We start from the raw sequence: 16085 nt of genomic DNA, 5'->3' as shown, positions 1-16085 counted from the left end.
CTGCAAAAGATCTCTTGAAAGTGTTAAAAAGCAGAGTTGTCACCTTGAGGACTAAGATGTCCCTGACCCAAACCATGGTATATTCAATCACTTCATATGCATGTGAAAGCTGGACAATGAATAAGGAAGAATGAAGAAGAATTGATGCCTTTTAATTATGGTGTTGGCAAAGAATGTTGAATATACCATGGACTGCCAGAGGAACAAACAAATCTGTGCTGGAAGAAGTACAGCCAAAATGCTCCTTGGAAGTGAGGATGGTGAGACTTCATCTCAAGTACTTTGGACATCTTATCAGGAGGGACCAGTCCCTGGAGAAGGACATCATGCTTGCTAAAGTAGACGGTCAGTGAAAGAGAGGAAGACCTTCAATAAGATGGACTGACACAGTGGCTGCAACAATGGGCTCAAACATAGCAACAATTGTGAGGATGGCACAGGACCGGGCAGTGTTTCATTCTGTTGTACATAGGGTCAATATGAGTTGGAACTGACTCAACAGCACCTAACTACCAAGCCTTGTCTCATTCAAGGAGCTTGACCTGAACAAAACCTCAAACCAAAAGCTTTCATTTTTCCGTTCTTAAAAACTCACATTAACAAAAGCAAAGAAAAAAAAGAAAAAGGGAGGGGGTTGTTGTTTGACTCCACACTTTCTTTCACAAAGACTCGTTTAAATCCCAGTTCGAAGTTGCCCCAAATCCAATTCCAGGAGAAGAGCACGTCATATGTGACTGAGGTCTAAGCTCTATTTCATGGACCCAAAGAGATCCAGAAGTTGGCACCCAGGTCAAGGGACATGAAATCCTCTTTTCACCTCCTCAGTGGACTCATTCCTACAGTGTACGTGCAGGTGTACCTGTCTGTTTGTGAAGGAGGAGTAATCTGAAAGACCCCTTCCCACACTCCCATTATACTATCCCTCTGGTTTGGTGTAATCTTGATTGACAGTCATGGATAGCCTCCAGTTGAATCCAATCTTAACCAAATGGTTAAGATTAGATGCAACTCATGTGAGCGTAATTCATGACGTGTAGGTATTCTGACTGATGGGAAAGTCCTGATGAGCCATCTGGGTCAGACTTAAAAACTGACAAAATGGTGTGCCTTTGGGGTTCCAGAAATTTCCAGTTGCTACCCCTCCACCCAGAGACCATCACCACAGGCTCATTTACCTCTAAATTCTACTGTTAAACACTCTTTCACCTAAGCCAAATGTAGTTTGTTGAAATTTAAATATAGCCTCCTTCTCCATAAGTATACCAAGGTATAAATAATTTGACATGAACATATGAAGAAGTAATTTCCTAAGAACAAATTTTTGTGGAAAAGAGAGGAAAGAGTGAACAAGCGTGGAGAGTGACTCACTTTACTGGAGGCAAACACTTTGTTAGAGGCATCCCTGCTGGTCATTTTTGATGTACCAATACTGGCTCAAAATCAGACTTCTTATAAATGGACAACTCCATTCCTTTCCTAGCCTTTTCATGAGAAAGATTCCAGTAAAGTGGAAGTGTAGGGTGCTGGTAATTCTTAATTCTCAGTAAGGTTTTGCATTAGGCACACTCAGCGTCAGTCAGGACAACTTACCAACAGGAAGGTGACTGGTGGTTGTCATGGAGATCTGGGCCCGGCAGAAAGTTTTGCTGTCCAACAAATCTGTGGCAAAGAAAAGACAAAAGGGAATTAAGAGTCCCCCTCCTTGCAGTATAACGTTGTGGCTGTTACACAGAGCAAGAATGTAAAAGAGCCTTAAATGTTGGGGAGTTAGTTACCTACTGTGCTACCATAGTTGCTGTCGTATAAAAAGTTTTCTTCTTTCCAGGTGTTCATGATAGAAGGGTCTACAAAGGATAGAAAATGGAACAGCTCTGTGATCATTTTCCCTTAACTCACTGCTCATCAAAGAACACAGTTAGGGGGTAATCCTCAGAGAGAGCTTTGGCCACATGTGACTTTATAATGTTATCCCGTTTTTTTTTTTTTTTTTTTTTTCAGTTTCCTGGGAAAATGGACTTTGCTATGGCCCTGGCAATATGTCCTATACCTGTTGCACTTTAGGAAAGTGCGGGAAGTTACAACTGTAGGATCCTGCCTTGGACCAATGACTTGGTTTCCTGGGAATTTTCTCAGCCTGCACATAGCAGGTAGTGTGGGTCCATAGGCTTGGGGTTGTCTTACATTCTATTATGTGTTGTTGTTGTTGTTATTGTTAGGTGCCGTCGAGCCGGTTCTGACTCATAGCAACCCTATAGGACAGAGTAGAACTGCCCCATAGGGTTTCCAAGGAGCGTTTGGTAGATTTGAACTGCCGACCTTTTGGTTAGCAACCAAGCTCTTAACCACTGTGCCACCAGGGCTCCTTCTCCTATATAATCACTAGAATATTTTTACACCAGAAAACAAAAACCTTGTTTGGGACAAATGAATTTACAATAAAGGATTAGTGATTTTCTTCTACTAATATTTTCTTGGGAGAATTAAAGATGTTTCTTTCAGAAAAGTTCTATTCAGTCTTATCACAGTTATTTCACTGCCAAAGTCTAGAGAGAGTCTCACCTAAGTTGGGTGACAGCCCCGTCCCTCCAGTGTTTCTTCAATTATTTTAAGGGGTGACATAACATTCTCAAAACAAAATTAAGGAGAAGGAGGGGAGGAGAGTGTTATAAAATCAAACAGCTTTTAAGAGTGGGCACCACTGCCTTATCTCGGAGAAGAAACTGTGTCTCCCTCTCTTTCTCTCTTTCTCTCTCTTCAGTGTGCACGTTAAGCATGTCTCACTCTGATTAACTCTTCAGATTTCAGAATCAAAGGAAACTCCCCTCCACCTACTCCAAATGAAGCCCAACTCCTACACAGTTCCCCAGATCTGGGCTGATCTCCAACAGAAGCATTTTCTTTCCTGGCTGGCCAAGACCTGTAAGATCTGGTGTGAGTGCTCATCTCATTCCCATAAGGAACTTCCTGCTTTTGCCTCTTCACGGATCTGGTCTGCCTTCAGTGCCCCTCCTGCCCAGGTTCTGAATCTTGGGGCCCAGGTGGTAAGCTGCTGGCTGAGTTTCATTTTGTTTTTACAGCACAAATGGTATAAACCCTGACTCACTGGCTAAGTTCTCCTGTTTACGACATAGGGATTTAGCTGGTATTCTAACTAATAGCTACATGTTTGGACACCCCAACCCCAATCTCCTGGGGTTACACCCTCTCTCCTTGTTTGGTCACCTTGTACACCTGTTGTTGTCTCTGAAAACAATTTGAACCAAAAAGTTTGGGGGTGTTGGCCCCTCCATGGGCCTCTTCTCCCCTCCTCCCAGGGTGGACCTCCTTCTCCACCCTTCAGCTCAGCTTTTCTGAACTGGCAACGCAAGAATGTCTGGATGGTCAAGGAGGAATTATCAACTTATTTAGGACCTCTCCAATACCACCCCTGGTTCCTCCAGCGGGGTATCTGTCAGGTCACCAAGGGGAGGGGACACCATCCTCTCGGCAAAGTCCTGTGTCCCTCTCTAGGGCGGGCAAACCTATAGAGCACAAAACATACAGGTAGCCCAGCAGCTAGTGTCTGGTTGGGAAGGGCAGGGACAGGAAGGCCTAATTAACATGTTTAGCAGCTATTGTTTTTTCTTTCATAATGGTAGGCCAGCCCCCTTACAAAAGAATAAATAACTACATAGGACTAAGTCTGGCAAGCCCCAAGTGACTCACAAATCACCTCTAGGTCAAATTCTATCCTTGGTGACTGGCACGCAACCCTTGGGGAGGCCTGTGACACACTCAGCCCCACCGGGGTGTGGACATAGGAGCGGACCCATGAGCAACTGCAAATTTTAGACAATGCAGCTGCACAGTTTATCATGGCCCACGGGCTTTGGGGGTCTTGTATAGTTTTTCCTAGACTGAGAGGCCATAGGCTAAAGGAGCTCTGAGTGGTACAAGGCCCAGGGCAGCAATTTCTCCCTTCAAGGCAGTTATTGCTCCTTCCAAGTCCAACTGACTGACAGAAAATCCCCAGGGAAGAGACCTAGGACAAGGGAAGGAGGGAAACAAAAACAAAATTAAATGTAGATACTATGGAACTTCAGACTTTGCTCGGAATCCAGAACATTCTTTCTTATAAAAGTGCACTAAAAGTTTGGTTCCACAGCTGCCTTTGGGCAACCCCACAGAAGCTCCTAAGGGCTCCAGAAACTACATTAACTACAATATCAGCATCCTCCTCCTTTTGGGAGGAGAGGGAGGAGAGGAGACATTTTTTATTCCTCTCCTCCTCCCCTGCTTTTTCTAACCTGCCAAGTCCGATCTCCTTACTCTTTGTGGTAAGAAGGAAGCCCACATTAGATGCTGCATTCTTACTAGATATGGACCTGGATATTGCCTGGCCAGTAGTGGGAGGCAAGGAAGAGTGGGCAGAGGGGAGGCTTATTATCAGTCTATAAATCAGAAATAGCTGGCTGTCACCACCCCCAAGATTAAGGGATAAGGCTTATGGTGGGGTGGCCCAGTGGAGAGAGCCAGGGAAGAGGACTTCTTGGGCTCCCTACCAAAGCACTGGGTCCATCCTGTTCTCATGCTCTCTCTTATGCCCCTTCCGGATTTTTCTCCCCAGGGATTTGCCTAACCAAGTTGGCGTCCCTGGTCTGCTACTACTCACCGGTTTCTTCGGTCTTTACAATGACATTGTGTGTGGACTGGAACAGGTCACTGCTGCACTGGCCTGTGAGGGACAGATTGGCAAAGTCAGAAGGGCCCAGATGGAGCCAAAACTTGATCCTTAAACAAAGATCTTTGAAGAGCTGTGGCCAATTTCAGTACCCATTTGCCTCTATTTGCTTATGGGCAAGAGCTTCCTTCTCAGGCTCTGCAAACTCAAGCTTGGAGTCCCGGCCCCCTAAGATCAGTTGTCTAGGACACCCACATCCAATGGAATTATTTGGAATTGTATAGGAAAGTCATCCAATATGGTGGAATAGAACTCCAGAAGTCAGGAGACCAGCTTTTCCACTACTAGCTGTGAGGCACTTCACCTCTCTAGGTCTCAGTTTGTTTCCTCATCTCTAAATTTAGCAGATTAAACTAGATAAAGTCACTAGATGATCTCTAAGGTGTTTGCAATGCTAAGATTTGATACAAAATGAAAATAAAAATATGGAAAAACTATTTTAATTTAACTAGATTATTTCTTCTTTGATATTAAATTTAATCAAGCCCATCTTGATCAGTGAGTCCCTGGGTGATGTAAACATTTAACAGGCATGGCTGCTAACCAAAAGGTTGGCAGTTTGAGTCCCCCAGAGCCTCCTTGGGAGAAAGGCCTGGTGATCTACTTCCAAAAAATCAGCCATTGAAAACTCTATGGAGCACAGTTCTACTCTGGCTCACATGGAGTCACCATAAGTAGGAAGGGACTTGATGGCAACTGTTTTTTGTTTTTTTTTTTAAATCTTGATTAGATTTAATTTATGCGATATGTCTAGATAAATGTAATAATTCTTCCCTTATTTATGCCCTCAGCACACGTACTAGCAGTGCACACCACACATCCTTGTGTTTGCTTACAACTCCTCTCTAGTTGTGTTATATATTAAAGCACATATATACACATGAATGAATCTAATGTATTTTTCCTCCTCACGCAGATTGTAAATATCTCAGAGAAAGAGGTCAGGCTTTCAGCCATTCTGACCCTCAGTTTCCACATCTGTAAAATGGGTACAATAGTAGTTCTTTTTCTCATAAGGTCGTTACATAAACCAGTTCACTTAGCATGCCTCGTATAAGTAAACAATAAATGTTAATACAATGTCTACAAAAGGGCAAACAACAAAACAGAGGTGAGGAACCTGGCTGATCATCAATAATTCAGAGGCAACAGCTTGTGGTGAGGTCAAACAAGTCACGGAAGGTCAAGGATGGCCACAGCACTTCCCAGGCCTCTCTGCCTTGGGCTTCAATCAGGGCAAAGCTTTAAAGGAGTGGATTTAATTGGAGGTGGGGAGGTAAATGTTTTTAATTCTTCAAGTGTAAATCTGCTCTTTCTGAAGATTCCTGGGGGTTATTTATAGAGCCTTGTTTGGTTTGGTTCTAGTAAAAGAAAAATGAACAACCACCACTGTGGGGTGGGTGGGAAGAAGGGAGTGCCAGAGAGCTGAATGAGATCATCTAAAATGGCGACCACAACTCCAGGCTCTATGGCCAGATTGCAGTCCTCCTCATTGTTGAAGGCAGCTGTCAGAGCAGTATCTGGTTCCCAGTTCTGGAAATTGTGCTTCCCAATGCCCAGCTACCTGCCCAAGCCCAGGTTCTGCTAATATGGATGTGCCTTTTCCAATGAGGACAGGCCAGCTCACTCTCCTTAGATATCATTGCTTTATAAGATGTCCATAACTCTCAGAGGAGCTAGTTTTTCATAGCCATTATCATGGGAAAATGTCAAAGACATTCTGCAAGATGAGCTGTCTGCCTTACTGGGTCTTACAAGTTGGCACGAAGTGTGTGCATGTTTGAGGACAGTATTTGGGATGGGGGGCTGTGCATGTGCTGGGTGAGACTTCGAGAGAGACATTTTGGGTTTTAAAGTAGCACCAATTCCAGAAACTACTGCAGAAGCATCTCACGTGTCCACACCAGCGTTCTAACGCTTGTTTTGAGTTATGCATCTTTTAAGAATCTAATGAAATACTATGAGCCTTCTCTCCTACCAAAACACAAACATGAATCTACTTCTGCATCTTTTTATTACCGTTAGGCCCCATCATAAGGCCTCTGGGTGGTACAAGTGATTTGTGGTACATTACTAATCAAAATGGTGGCATTTTGAACTCACCCAGAGGCTCGATGGGGAAAAAGATCTGGCAATCTGCTCCTGTAAAGATGACAACCTAGGAAACCCTACAGAGCAATTCTACTTCATCCTATAGGGTTGCTATGAGTCAGAATCAACTCAGCAGCACACGAAAACAACATGATCTCTTTAACATGCAAGTAGTTGTTAAGGACTTTAACAAGTAAATCATTGGGAATTAAACTATCAACCCTGGTGCAAGGGGAAGAAAATAAGGTTTCCTGAAAGCAGTAAGTATTCTGCGAATACCTAACTGGTCCTTGTCTCTTTGAAACTTAACATCACCATAAGGAGCAAATTCAGTATATGAATAGACCAGTGTTCAGAAGGGATTAGCACACCTCGCACCCTAGGCTTTGCTCCTGTTCTCTCACCTCCCTTCTACTTCCCTGTCTTGGGAAACAGTAATTTGGAGGTGAGACCAGGAACCCTGCTGGCCTTGGAGCCTCCATCTTCCCAGCTGGCTCCCAGCAGTCAGGGAGAGAGATAGTCACCGTTCCACTTGAGATGCTGCAGGTTGCTGTAGAGGAGCTGTCCTGCCGTCCCAGCTGCCCGGGTGAATTCCTGCAAACTCATGCTACAGAGGTGCTCGCCGTTGATGTCAAACTCCTGGAAAGGGATGCAGCTGGCGTCAAGCTGGTTGGTGTCCAGAAGGTGCTGGAGCCACTCCCACACCTGGTACTTGGTCCAGTACTGAGGGTGGATTTCATGCCACTGGCCTCCAAAGAACCCGCTGGAAACTGCAAAACAGGAGGTCATCCCTTGAATGACTTATGATTGAGCCTGGGAATAATCTCAGACATGGAAACACACTGCTGTTCTTTGATGTCATAGACATACCAACCATAGTCCACATGCGTCAGTGAAGGGGCTGGGGAGCATGAGCCAGGCTCTGGAAAAGACTCATGGAAACGTGGTTTCCAATCAGTTAGTCCCCATGCATCTTCATGTCCTAGCATAGTAATACTGACCCCAAGGCAATCAGTAAGGAGCCCTGGTGGCGCAGTGGTTAAGTGCATAGCTGCTAACAAAAAGGTTGGCAGTTTAAACTCACCCAGTGGTTCCACTGGAGAAAGACCTGGTGATCTGCTCCCAGAAAGATTATAGCCTAGAAAACCCTATGGGGCAGTTATACTGTCACATGGGGTCACAATGAGTCAAAATTGATTCGATGGCACACAGCAACAACAACAGGTGCTTGGTGAGGAGGAGAAAAGACTTTAAGTGCTCTGGGCGCATTTTCCCCCATCACAAAAGAAGTGCCACAATAGCTGAAGTGTTGTTATAGTTTCGGCAATTTATCAGCTTGTTACCCACACCAAAATGTCTCTCTCTCTCTCTCTGCCTCCCCTCCTGCACCCACCCCTGCCTATTTCCTATTTTATCTCTCTGTCTTATACACACACAGAAACACATACATCTAAGACTCAAACCATTTTTGACCAAAGATGAGGCCTGAGATTAAGAGTCTTTTCTCTGTAATGCCTTTGCTTCCCACCAAAGTGGTCCAGATTATTCATCTGCTAACTGTGCTGATACCACCCACCCTCCCACACTGCTTATAGCTACTATGATGTCACTGCCCTACTCAGTTACCTTCAGTAACTGCCCATTATTCACTGAAATTGGGTACAACACTACCCAGCCAGGCATTGAGGCCCTTTACTATTTTTCAAGTGACCTATGACTTTTGCCCTGTTTCTATGCTGTTCCTTCAGCCCAGTTTATATTCTACCTATCACTTCCTGTTGAATTCTTACCCATCTTTCAAACTCCAACCACCGCATAAAGCCATCACTGATTCCCCTGACCTTACTGTGAGAGCTCGCACTCCTCTGAATCTCCAGACTTGCTTGGTATTTCTCCTGATGGTTTTTGTTGTGGTCTACTTTTCATGGCAGTCGTTTGGTGGGATAGGCCTTTGTGTACTGTCTTAGTCAATCCCATAAATTGTATGCTCAAGGTCATGGACTTCGTCTTACTCATCTTTGAACCTCCTATAAAACCTACCTCTGAGTCCTTGCCATAGTAGGTGCTCACTATATATTTATTTAATGGAATTTGTTGCTGAAGAAGAAATAATATAGGAATCTGGAAGAGTTGTGAGGTGCATTCACAAGATGCTTAATTAAAATACCAGTGCAGATGTGAAGTTCATTCAAGCCAACAAATACAGCTGAGTCCACTTTGTGCCAACAATCTAGGCATCTGACTCCCTCATGTTCACAGGAGTACATCACATGGAGTCCATAGCTGGCCCAAAATCTTGGGGGATGCCTCTAGGAGCATTTAACAGGGCTGAGAGAGCTGACAGTCTCCTTGAAAACAGAAGCCAAGGAGAGGAGCTCTCTTCTAGGTAAGATGAGAGGCAGGGGCTAGGGTAAGACACAGTTGCACCCCACCAAGCTCAAGCATGGAAAATCCAATTAAACTTGGCACATAGATATTCCCACAAACTCAAGGATGGACCAATAAAGGAAACCACAGTGCAGGGAAACTTTTCCTTACTCTTTTCTTCAAGGTCATGCTAGATCAGTTCTCCTCAAATCTGAATGTGATTATGAATCCCAGGGACTATTATTAAAATGTAGATTCTCATTCAGCCGCCCTGGTGAGGGGCCTGAGATTCTGTACTTCTAACAACCTCCCAGGTGATGCTGATGCTGCTGGTCTGTGGACACACTTTGAGTGGCAAGGTGCTAAAGAGCTCAGAAAGATGTGATTCCCACGATGCCTATGGCCTGGCTCTCAAAACTCCCAGAGGAGAGGCTAAGGGAGGAACGTTTCCAACCCAACCCCACTTTTGCACAACCCTATCAGAACCCACCCACTACTTCCAAACTTCAGAAACACTAAGAGTAGGAAGTCAAGTTCATTTAGAACACAAGGGTGACAACTATCAGCAGTACTGCTATTCACAGTGTATGCCTCATTCCTTACGCCTTTGCCAAGAAGAAACAGCCCAAACGTCTCATCTAGGACCCTGAAGAGGAAGCCATCATGGGAGGTGGGGGCAGGGATTGGAAAAATCTAGTCCAATATTTTAGTTATATAGAAATATTCCCAAACGTACAAACAACAGAGCTTATAATGGATGTTTCCATTCTCCCTCAATTTCTTGGTGTCTCACACAGATAGCTGATCAAGGATGGTATATATTTTTTGTGGCTCTCCAAGTCTTTGATCTTTTTTTTTTTCCTATAAAATAACTGTGTTTCTACAACTGTGCAGCTCTGGATTTGCAATTGAAAGGCAACAACTCTCAATAACCCAACAACAGACCTTGAATAATTTCTTCTCCAAACTTAATATAATCTAATTAAAGGATAGTTGCTGATACTGCATCATATTAGAAACTAGAAGAACCAGAGAATTTTGTCTAAAGTTTATTGGGGAGACTCCACATCGGCCAAGGGACCTCTCAGATTCCTGAAGTTTCACGAGAAGCACTGAAAATCTAATGAGTTCAGCTATTCTCTGTCATTCAACTCATCTCCCCTTCCCCATCAATTGTGACCAGGAGTTGGGCCTTTTGGGGCCTCTGGAAGTTAAGAAATAAAGTTGCTTCTAAATTCTACTCCCTACTAAACATGTTTTTCCAGCTTTCTCCAAAGCAAACAGGAGGAATGATGCTGCCTTAACCTAGGGTCGAGGATCCCAAAGACTGTCCAGTCTGAAGAACTTTCTAGCTCTATTTGGAATCATCTTTCTAGTCCCCACAGGGAGGCCTGCAACAGAAAATGTAACTGCTCAGGAAGGACAGCGATTTGGTAGGATAGCTATCGATGATGGGAAGCTTACCTGTTTCAAACTTTCAACTATGTGTGGCTGGATTCCAAATTAAAAGAGCTGGGGTTCCACATGCATCTGCTGGTTGTTGGAGAATATAACCCTTCCATGATCCTTTCACCCCGGTGGTGCAGTGGTTGAGCGTTAGGCTGCTATCTGAAAGGTCAGTGGTTTGAACCCACCAGCTGCTCCACGAGAGATAGATGTGACAGTCTGCTTATATAAAGATTTACAGCCTTGGAAACCCTATGGGGCTGTTCTACTCTGTCCGATAGGGTCACCACCAGTCAGAATCAATTCAGCAGCAACAGGTATGATCCTGTCACTCCTGCTTCTCAGACTCTGCTCACCACAGGCCATTTCCATTTTTCCAGGGAAGCCAGAACAGCAGAGTCTCTTGCTCAAGAATTAGCAGCAGGTCTGGGGTGGGATAAGACCCAGAACGTCTCTGGCCTGTTTGATGCACAGCAATCTGCCTAAATTGACTGCCCTTATAATATAATTGTCATTTGGGATTTGGGGCCCCTGATTCAGCAATAACTTTGTTCAGTTCAGCTTCTACAGTAAGCCACAGGTTTGATCACCAAATCCTCTATAAGCCCCACCACCAAGTCCAAGATTGTATCTACCCCGTCCTCTAATCAATATGTTCTAGATTAAAGCACTAAAGGAGAGCACCTGGTAGTATAAAAAATCTCCTCTTCCCTTACAAAGGGAAATCACTGGAAGATTAAATAGAAAGATTAAGCTGCTATAGACCTCTTCTCCTCAAGCTCTATGCTTGTGTGTGTGTGCACGTTCACCTGTATGTATGTGTGTGTGTCACATGCATGTGTACAGACACACACACACCTTCTCTCCTATCCTTTCTTGGTATCCCAGCCAAACACTGTTGAAAGCTTCAACAGGTAGCCTTCCCTTTGGGCATCTCTTCTACCACCCTCTCTGCCAGGCTGCCAACCCAGCACCTTGAATATTGAGAGATGATAGATATCTCAAATGGGCTTTTACTTGGAGCCCTGGGGGCCTACAGGGAACTTCAGCTTCAGGAGTTTTCCCTGTTCCCCCTGGTCCCCACACCCCCATTAAAAAAAAAAAAAAAACTGTCTTTTTCAAACATTAAATTGGGAGAGGAAGCATCATTAAAGTAAGAGAAGAATCCCCGTGGGAATGACATAACACCACTTGGCCCTCTTACCATTGCACGTGGAGTAGCTGTCTGTCCAGGCTGGCTGCTGGTGGAGGAGGTTGTTGCTGGGGTTGAGATTCATTACACCACTTCCTTCCAGAATCATGATCTGTAAGAGGACCAAACAGCCCAGTCAGTCGGTATCTCCTGGACAAACATCATTTGAGAGTGTAGATCATAAAGTCACTTTAGGAAGAAAAAAAAAAAGAGTCTGTCCTTTCACCCATGTCTCCAAAACATGTTGCCATGGCCTTTTCACTAAAAGCAAAGCTTTTTGGTGATTAAAAAATTTCCAGGTTCGATTTTCATATGCATGAGGCAAGTTTTTACAGCCACCCTGATCAGGAATGAAGCAGGAGGAAAATGCAATGCCTGCTCACTGGGCGAGGCTGGCCAGCACCCAAGTGTTTTACAAAAGTGAAAATGCCAAAGAGATTTTGTTTAAAGTGGAATTTAAATCAATGAAAACCCAAGCCAGCAGAGGTGCAGAGCTGACACCTATGCTGGAACTCTAATCTGAAACCAGTCGTTCACTCATCCCAACAACCCTGAGCAGCCCTGCCCTGTATCAAGGCCCTTCAGAGCCAGGATCTGCCACAGGGTGGGCTGATCTTCATGAGGTCTCAGCCGTCCTTGAAGTATAGAGTCCTGAATTCTTTGGTTCTGTGATAACATGAGGAATTAACTGGTTTCTCTCACTGGGACACTGCCCTTTCTCTTCATTCCTGGTGAATAGGAAATTATGATTAGCTTTTCCTCTCTGTTTAGAGACCTACAGAATACACCAGGCTGCAAAACTGACCCAAAGTAAAGGACCCACAAGAAAAGCCCTTCTTCCATGGGCCTGTCTGGATTTTTTTAAAACAACATAAACATTTTACACTTAAAAAATACCCTCTTCATGTCTGCCTTGAGCATTGTGCTGTTTTAAAGAACCATCTAAATGGGCTCAAATTGACAATAGCAACTGGAAAGGTTAGATAGAAAGCTTAGTGAGTTCATGTTAATGATGGAGCAATAATTCAGAAAAGGAGGTTATGAATGGTTGCACAACTTGAAGAATGTAATCAATGTCACTGAATTGTACGTGTAGAAATTGTTCAATTGGTATATATTTTGCTGCATGTATTTTCAACAACAGCAACAAAAATAAATTATTTTTAAAAAAAAGAAAAAGAAAAACCATCTTCAGTGTCCCAGCACCTAGAATGTCCCTACCCCCAAGCCAGGCACCCTCTGCATTTCAAACCAAAGCCCCAGAAGTGTGTTCAATCATTCAAAGGAAGAATGGACTGTTCCCAGAGGCTACTGGGCATTACCCAGGTCTACAAAGGAAATATACTCTTTATAAAATATTGGGGTGGGGAGAGGAGTCTAGCTGTATAGAAGTGGTCATGGAAATTTTTCTGCCTATTTTGGGGAAACCTGACATCCTCGGGGTGTCACCCATGTCCCCAGGATTGAAATTGACCACCCAGAGCAGTGCCAGCCCTTGAAACTCCTTCCCTTAATTTAGCTGCTGGTCTTCTGGGTCTGTGTAGAGCCTGAGTGGGGAGAGAAGGGGCCTCGGGAAAGCATGGAAAGCATAAGGATTTATTCAGTAAATATTTATCAGCTCTATAATGGGCTAGGCACTGTTCTAAGTACTGCAGTGATTAAGAGTTGAACTAGGCTGGGCATGAACATTTATGACCATTATTAGCATCATCATCACTGTTGCTTGGTAAATAATTAGGCCTGAGTCCAGGCTAAGTAGAAGGCGGAGAAGGAAAGGTAGGGTGGGAATGGTGGATGCTGTAACAGTGAAGAGACCACTGGGTAGAAGAGAGGAGAGCCGGATTCTACTTCCTGGCACTGCATGTAAGAGCTTCGAAGCCATAAGGAATTGGGTTGATTCCAAACTCCACACTTACTAAGATTAGTGCTAACTCAGATAAGTTGCTTAACCTCTCTGAACCTCAGTTTCCTCATATGTAAAATATAGGTGATCATGCCTACCATGTACATTGGTTGCAGATTAAATGATTTCTGTATCTTGAGCACTTGGCACAAAGTAGGGCACAATTACTATATGGTAGATGTTATGCTGAGGAAACTCACTGCCTCTCTGGATAACCTGAACCAGAAACAACATTGGGCCTCAGTTTCCCCATCTGAAAATTTAAAGAAGGTGACTAAATGGGTCCTTAAATTCCCTTCTAGAAACTTCTTTGATTCTCACCCTCAGAGAGGGAAAACTAACCCAAGTCAACCCTTCTCATTTTCACACTAGCTGGGCATTTTCCCATCCAGCCTTCTACAGCAATTGCCCTAATGCTCAGAGATCAGACTGGGGACTTCAAGGTAAAAGAAAACCTTCAAGTCTCCAGAGGGTGAGGCTGGGAGTGGGAGACATGGCCCCGTCTCTGTTTGCTCAAGGCTGGGCTTGTTCCTTGCCAGCATTTGCTCAACCACAAGCAGTAGGAAGGTTACTGTTTAACCCTGAAAGGGCTGAAGCTCAGTGCCCAGCCCATTTGCATGGAGGGATTGGCCCCACAGGCTCAGGGAGGATGGGCAAGGAAAGGCTTCCCTGCAATTCTCACAAGTGGATTTGCCCCCAAGGCTGTTTCAAAGTGGCCATTTCAGTGGGAGCAAGACCTATCCAGGCCAACCATGAGCACCCTTCTCAGCTGGCTCAGGGTTTTTTTTCCATTGTGTGCTTTTGCTATTGTTCACAGCCTCCCAACAAACAGGAGCAAGATGGTGTGAGGGTAAGCCCCTAGGTTTTGGACGTGGGGAGATGTGGGTTCAGATCCCCTGTTTACTGCGTATAACTTTGAATAACTTACAAGTCTGTCTAGCTGAAAACTTTCTGGTCCTCACTTTTCCCAACTGTAAAATAGGAACAACCCCAAACTCAAAGGGTTGTGAGAATCAAGTGAGGTCATGTATGTACACTGCTTAGCAGGTAGTAAGAACCAAACCAACTCATTGCTGTCGAGTCGATTCTGACCCATACTGACCCTACAGGACAGAGTAGAACTGCCCCACAGGGTTTCCAGGGAACAGGTGGTGGATTTGAACGGCTGACCTTTTGGTTAGCAGCCAAGCTCCTAACTACTGTGCCACCAGGGCTCTGATAGTAAGAAAGAGCTCAATAAATGTTCAGGACAACATGAGCCAGTTCTCCACTTGGAGTTGAATGCCCACAAGCCCCTTTTCTCCGATCAGACTTCATCTCTCACCATGACCTGGAAGCATCCAGAAGAACTCTTAACCCACAAAGAAGCCTTCAGAACTGCAGTGTTGTACCTGCCCCACCCCCACCCAGAGGGTGGCCTGAAGTTCGAGTTCTGTTCCCTGCTGGCACCCCCTTTCCAAGGGAAAGCAGCCAGCGTGGTGAGGGGCCGTTTTTTATAGGGCACATTAAATGGTTACTACTCATAAAACAGTTTATGTGGCTTAACCCTTAGTGAGTCAGAGTTCACTTGAGCTCACCCAGGCATGTAAGGAAAGGTCGTGTCTCTCCTCACCAACCCAGCAGGGAGCTGCATGGCGTCATTGAGGTGCAGAGCAGAGGCTGCGGACAGCACCGGGAGACACTGTCAGGGGGAGTGACACCAAAATGACTGTCTATAAAATTTTTGTTCATTGTTTCAGCAGATATTTATTATTTTTTTATAAAAAATATCCCTGTAGTTAGTTATAACAACAAAAACATTTTTCAAAAGCCGAGCTTATACCTATCAGTATAGTTACAAGGCTAGAACTCTATGCTAATTTATTTTTTGAACCTTCTAATACGATCTGGTCAGAGCGGTCATTATTACCCAATTATAATGATGCTTCAAATCATGTTGTTTCATCTGTACATGCTACAAGCTCGTGCTGTTGTTTTTGTTGTTGCTGGTGTTTTTATAGTCGCTGATTTTGTCAAAATTTCTGGTGTTTTAGCTACAATATTGTGGTAAGTAGTATTTGTGAACCTGTATCAATAACTTTCTTGAGAATGAAGTAGTAATTAAAGGAGAAGGAGAAAAATCAAAAAAGGCTTCCTCTGTTACTAATAATGTTGTAACTAATAACGTAATTCAATGTAGAAAGATTTTACAAAACAATTTTCTTGTTAATATTCATATAATCTAAGAAATATTACAGTTAAGCATTTTATAACTGTAGATATCACATAGTATTCTATGATTAAAATTGATAATAAACATTACTAAGGATTCAGTATGGTCTGGTATGGGAGGAGGTCAATGGTGGGGGGTGACACCATGAGTACCC

General features: G+C 44.1%; 1 protein-coding gene across 5 annotated transcripts in view; it reads right to left on the bottom strand.

Annotated features, from left to right (window-relative positions):
- Nucleotides 1–16085, bottom strand: part of EHF (ETS homologous factor) — a 47910-nt gene that overhangs the window by 12902 nt on the left and 18923 nt on the right. For all 5 annotated transcript variants that reach the window (XM_023738277.1, XM_023738273.1, XM_023738271.1 and 2 more), the window contains 5 exons: nucleotides 11829–11928; nucleotides 7336–7581; nucleotides 4652–4714; nucleotides 1776–1844; nucleotides 1591–1659 (listed from right to left, as the gene is read on the bottom strand). In XM_023738277.1, the coding sequence (XP_023594045.1) occupies nucleotides 1591–1659; nucleotides 1776–1844; nucleotides 4652–4714; nucleotides 7336–7581; nucleotides 11829–11925 (544 nt within the window). In that variant the 5' untranslated portion in view covers nucleotides 11926–11928. The remainder of the gene's footprint in view (nucleotides 1–1590; nucleotides 1660–1775; nucleotides 1845–4651; nucleotides 4715–7335; nucleotides 7582–11828; nucleotides 11929–16085) is intronic.

The sequence above is a fragment of the Trichechus manatus genome, unplaced genomic scaffold (genome assembly GCF_000243295.1).
Source record: "Trichechus manatus latirostris isolate Lorelei unplaced genomic scaffold, TriManLat1.0 scaffold00006, whole genome shotgun sequence".
In the NCBI taxonomy this organism is placed as follows: Eukaryota; Metazoa; Chordata; class Mammalia; order Sirenia; family Trichechidae; genus Trichechus; species Trichechus manatus.
The sequence above is the reverse complement of the archived record's forward strand: the minus strand, read 5'-3'. Positions and strand labels throughout refer to the sequence as shown.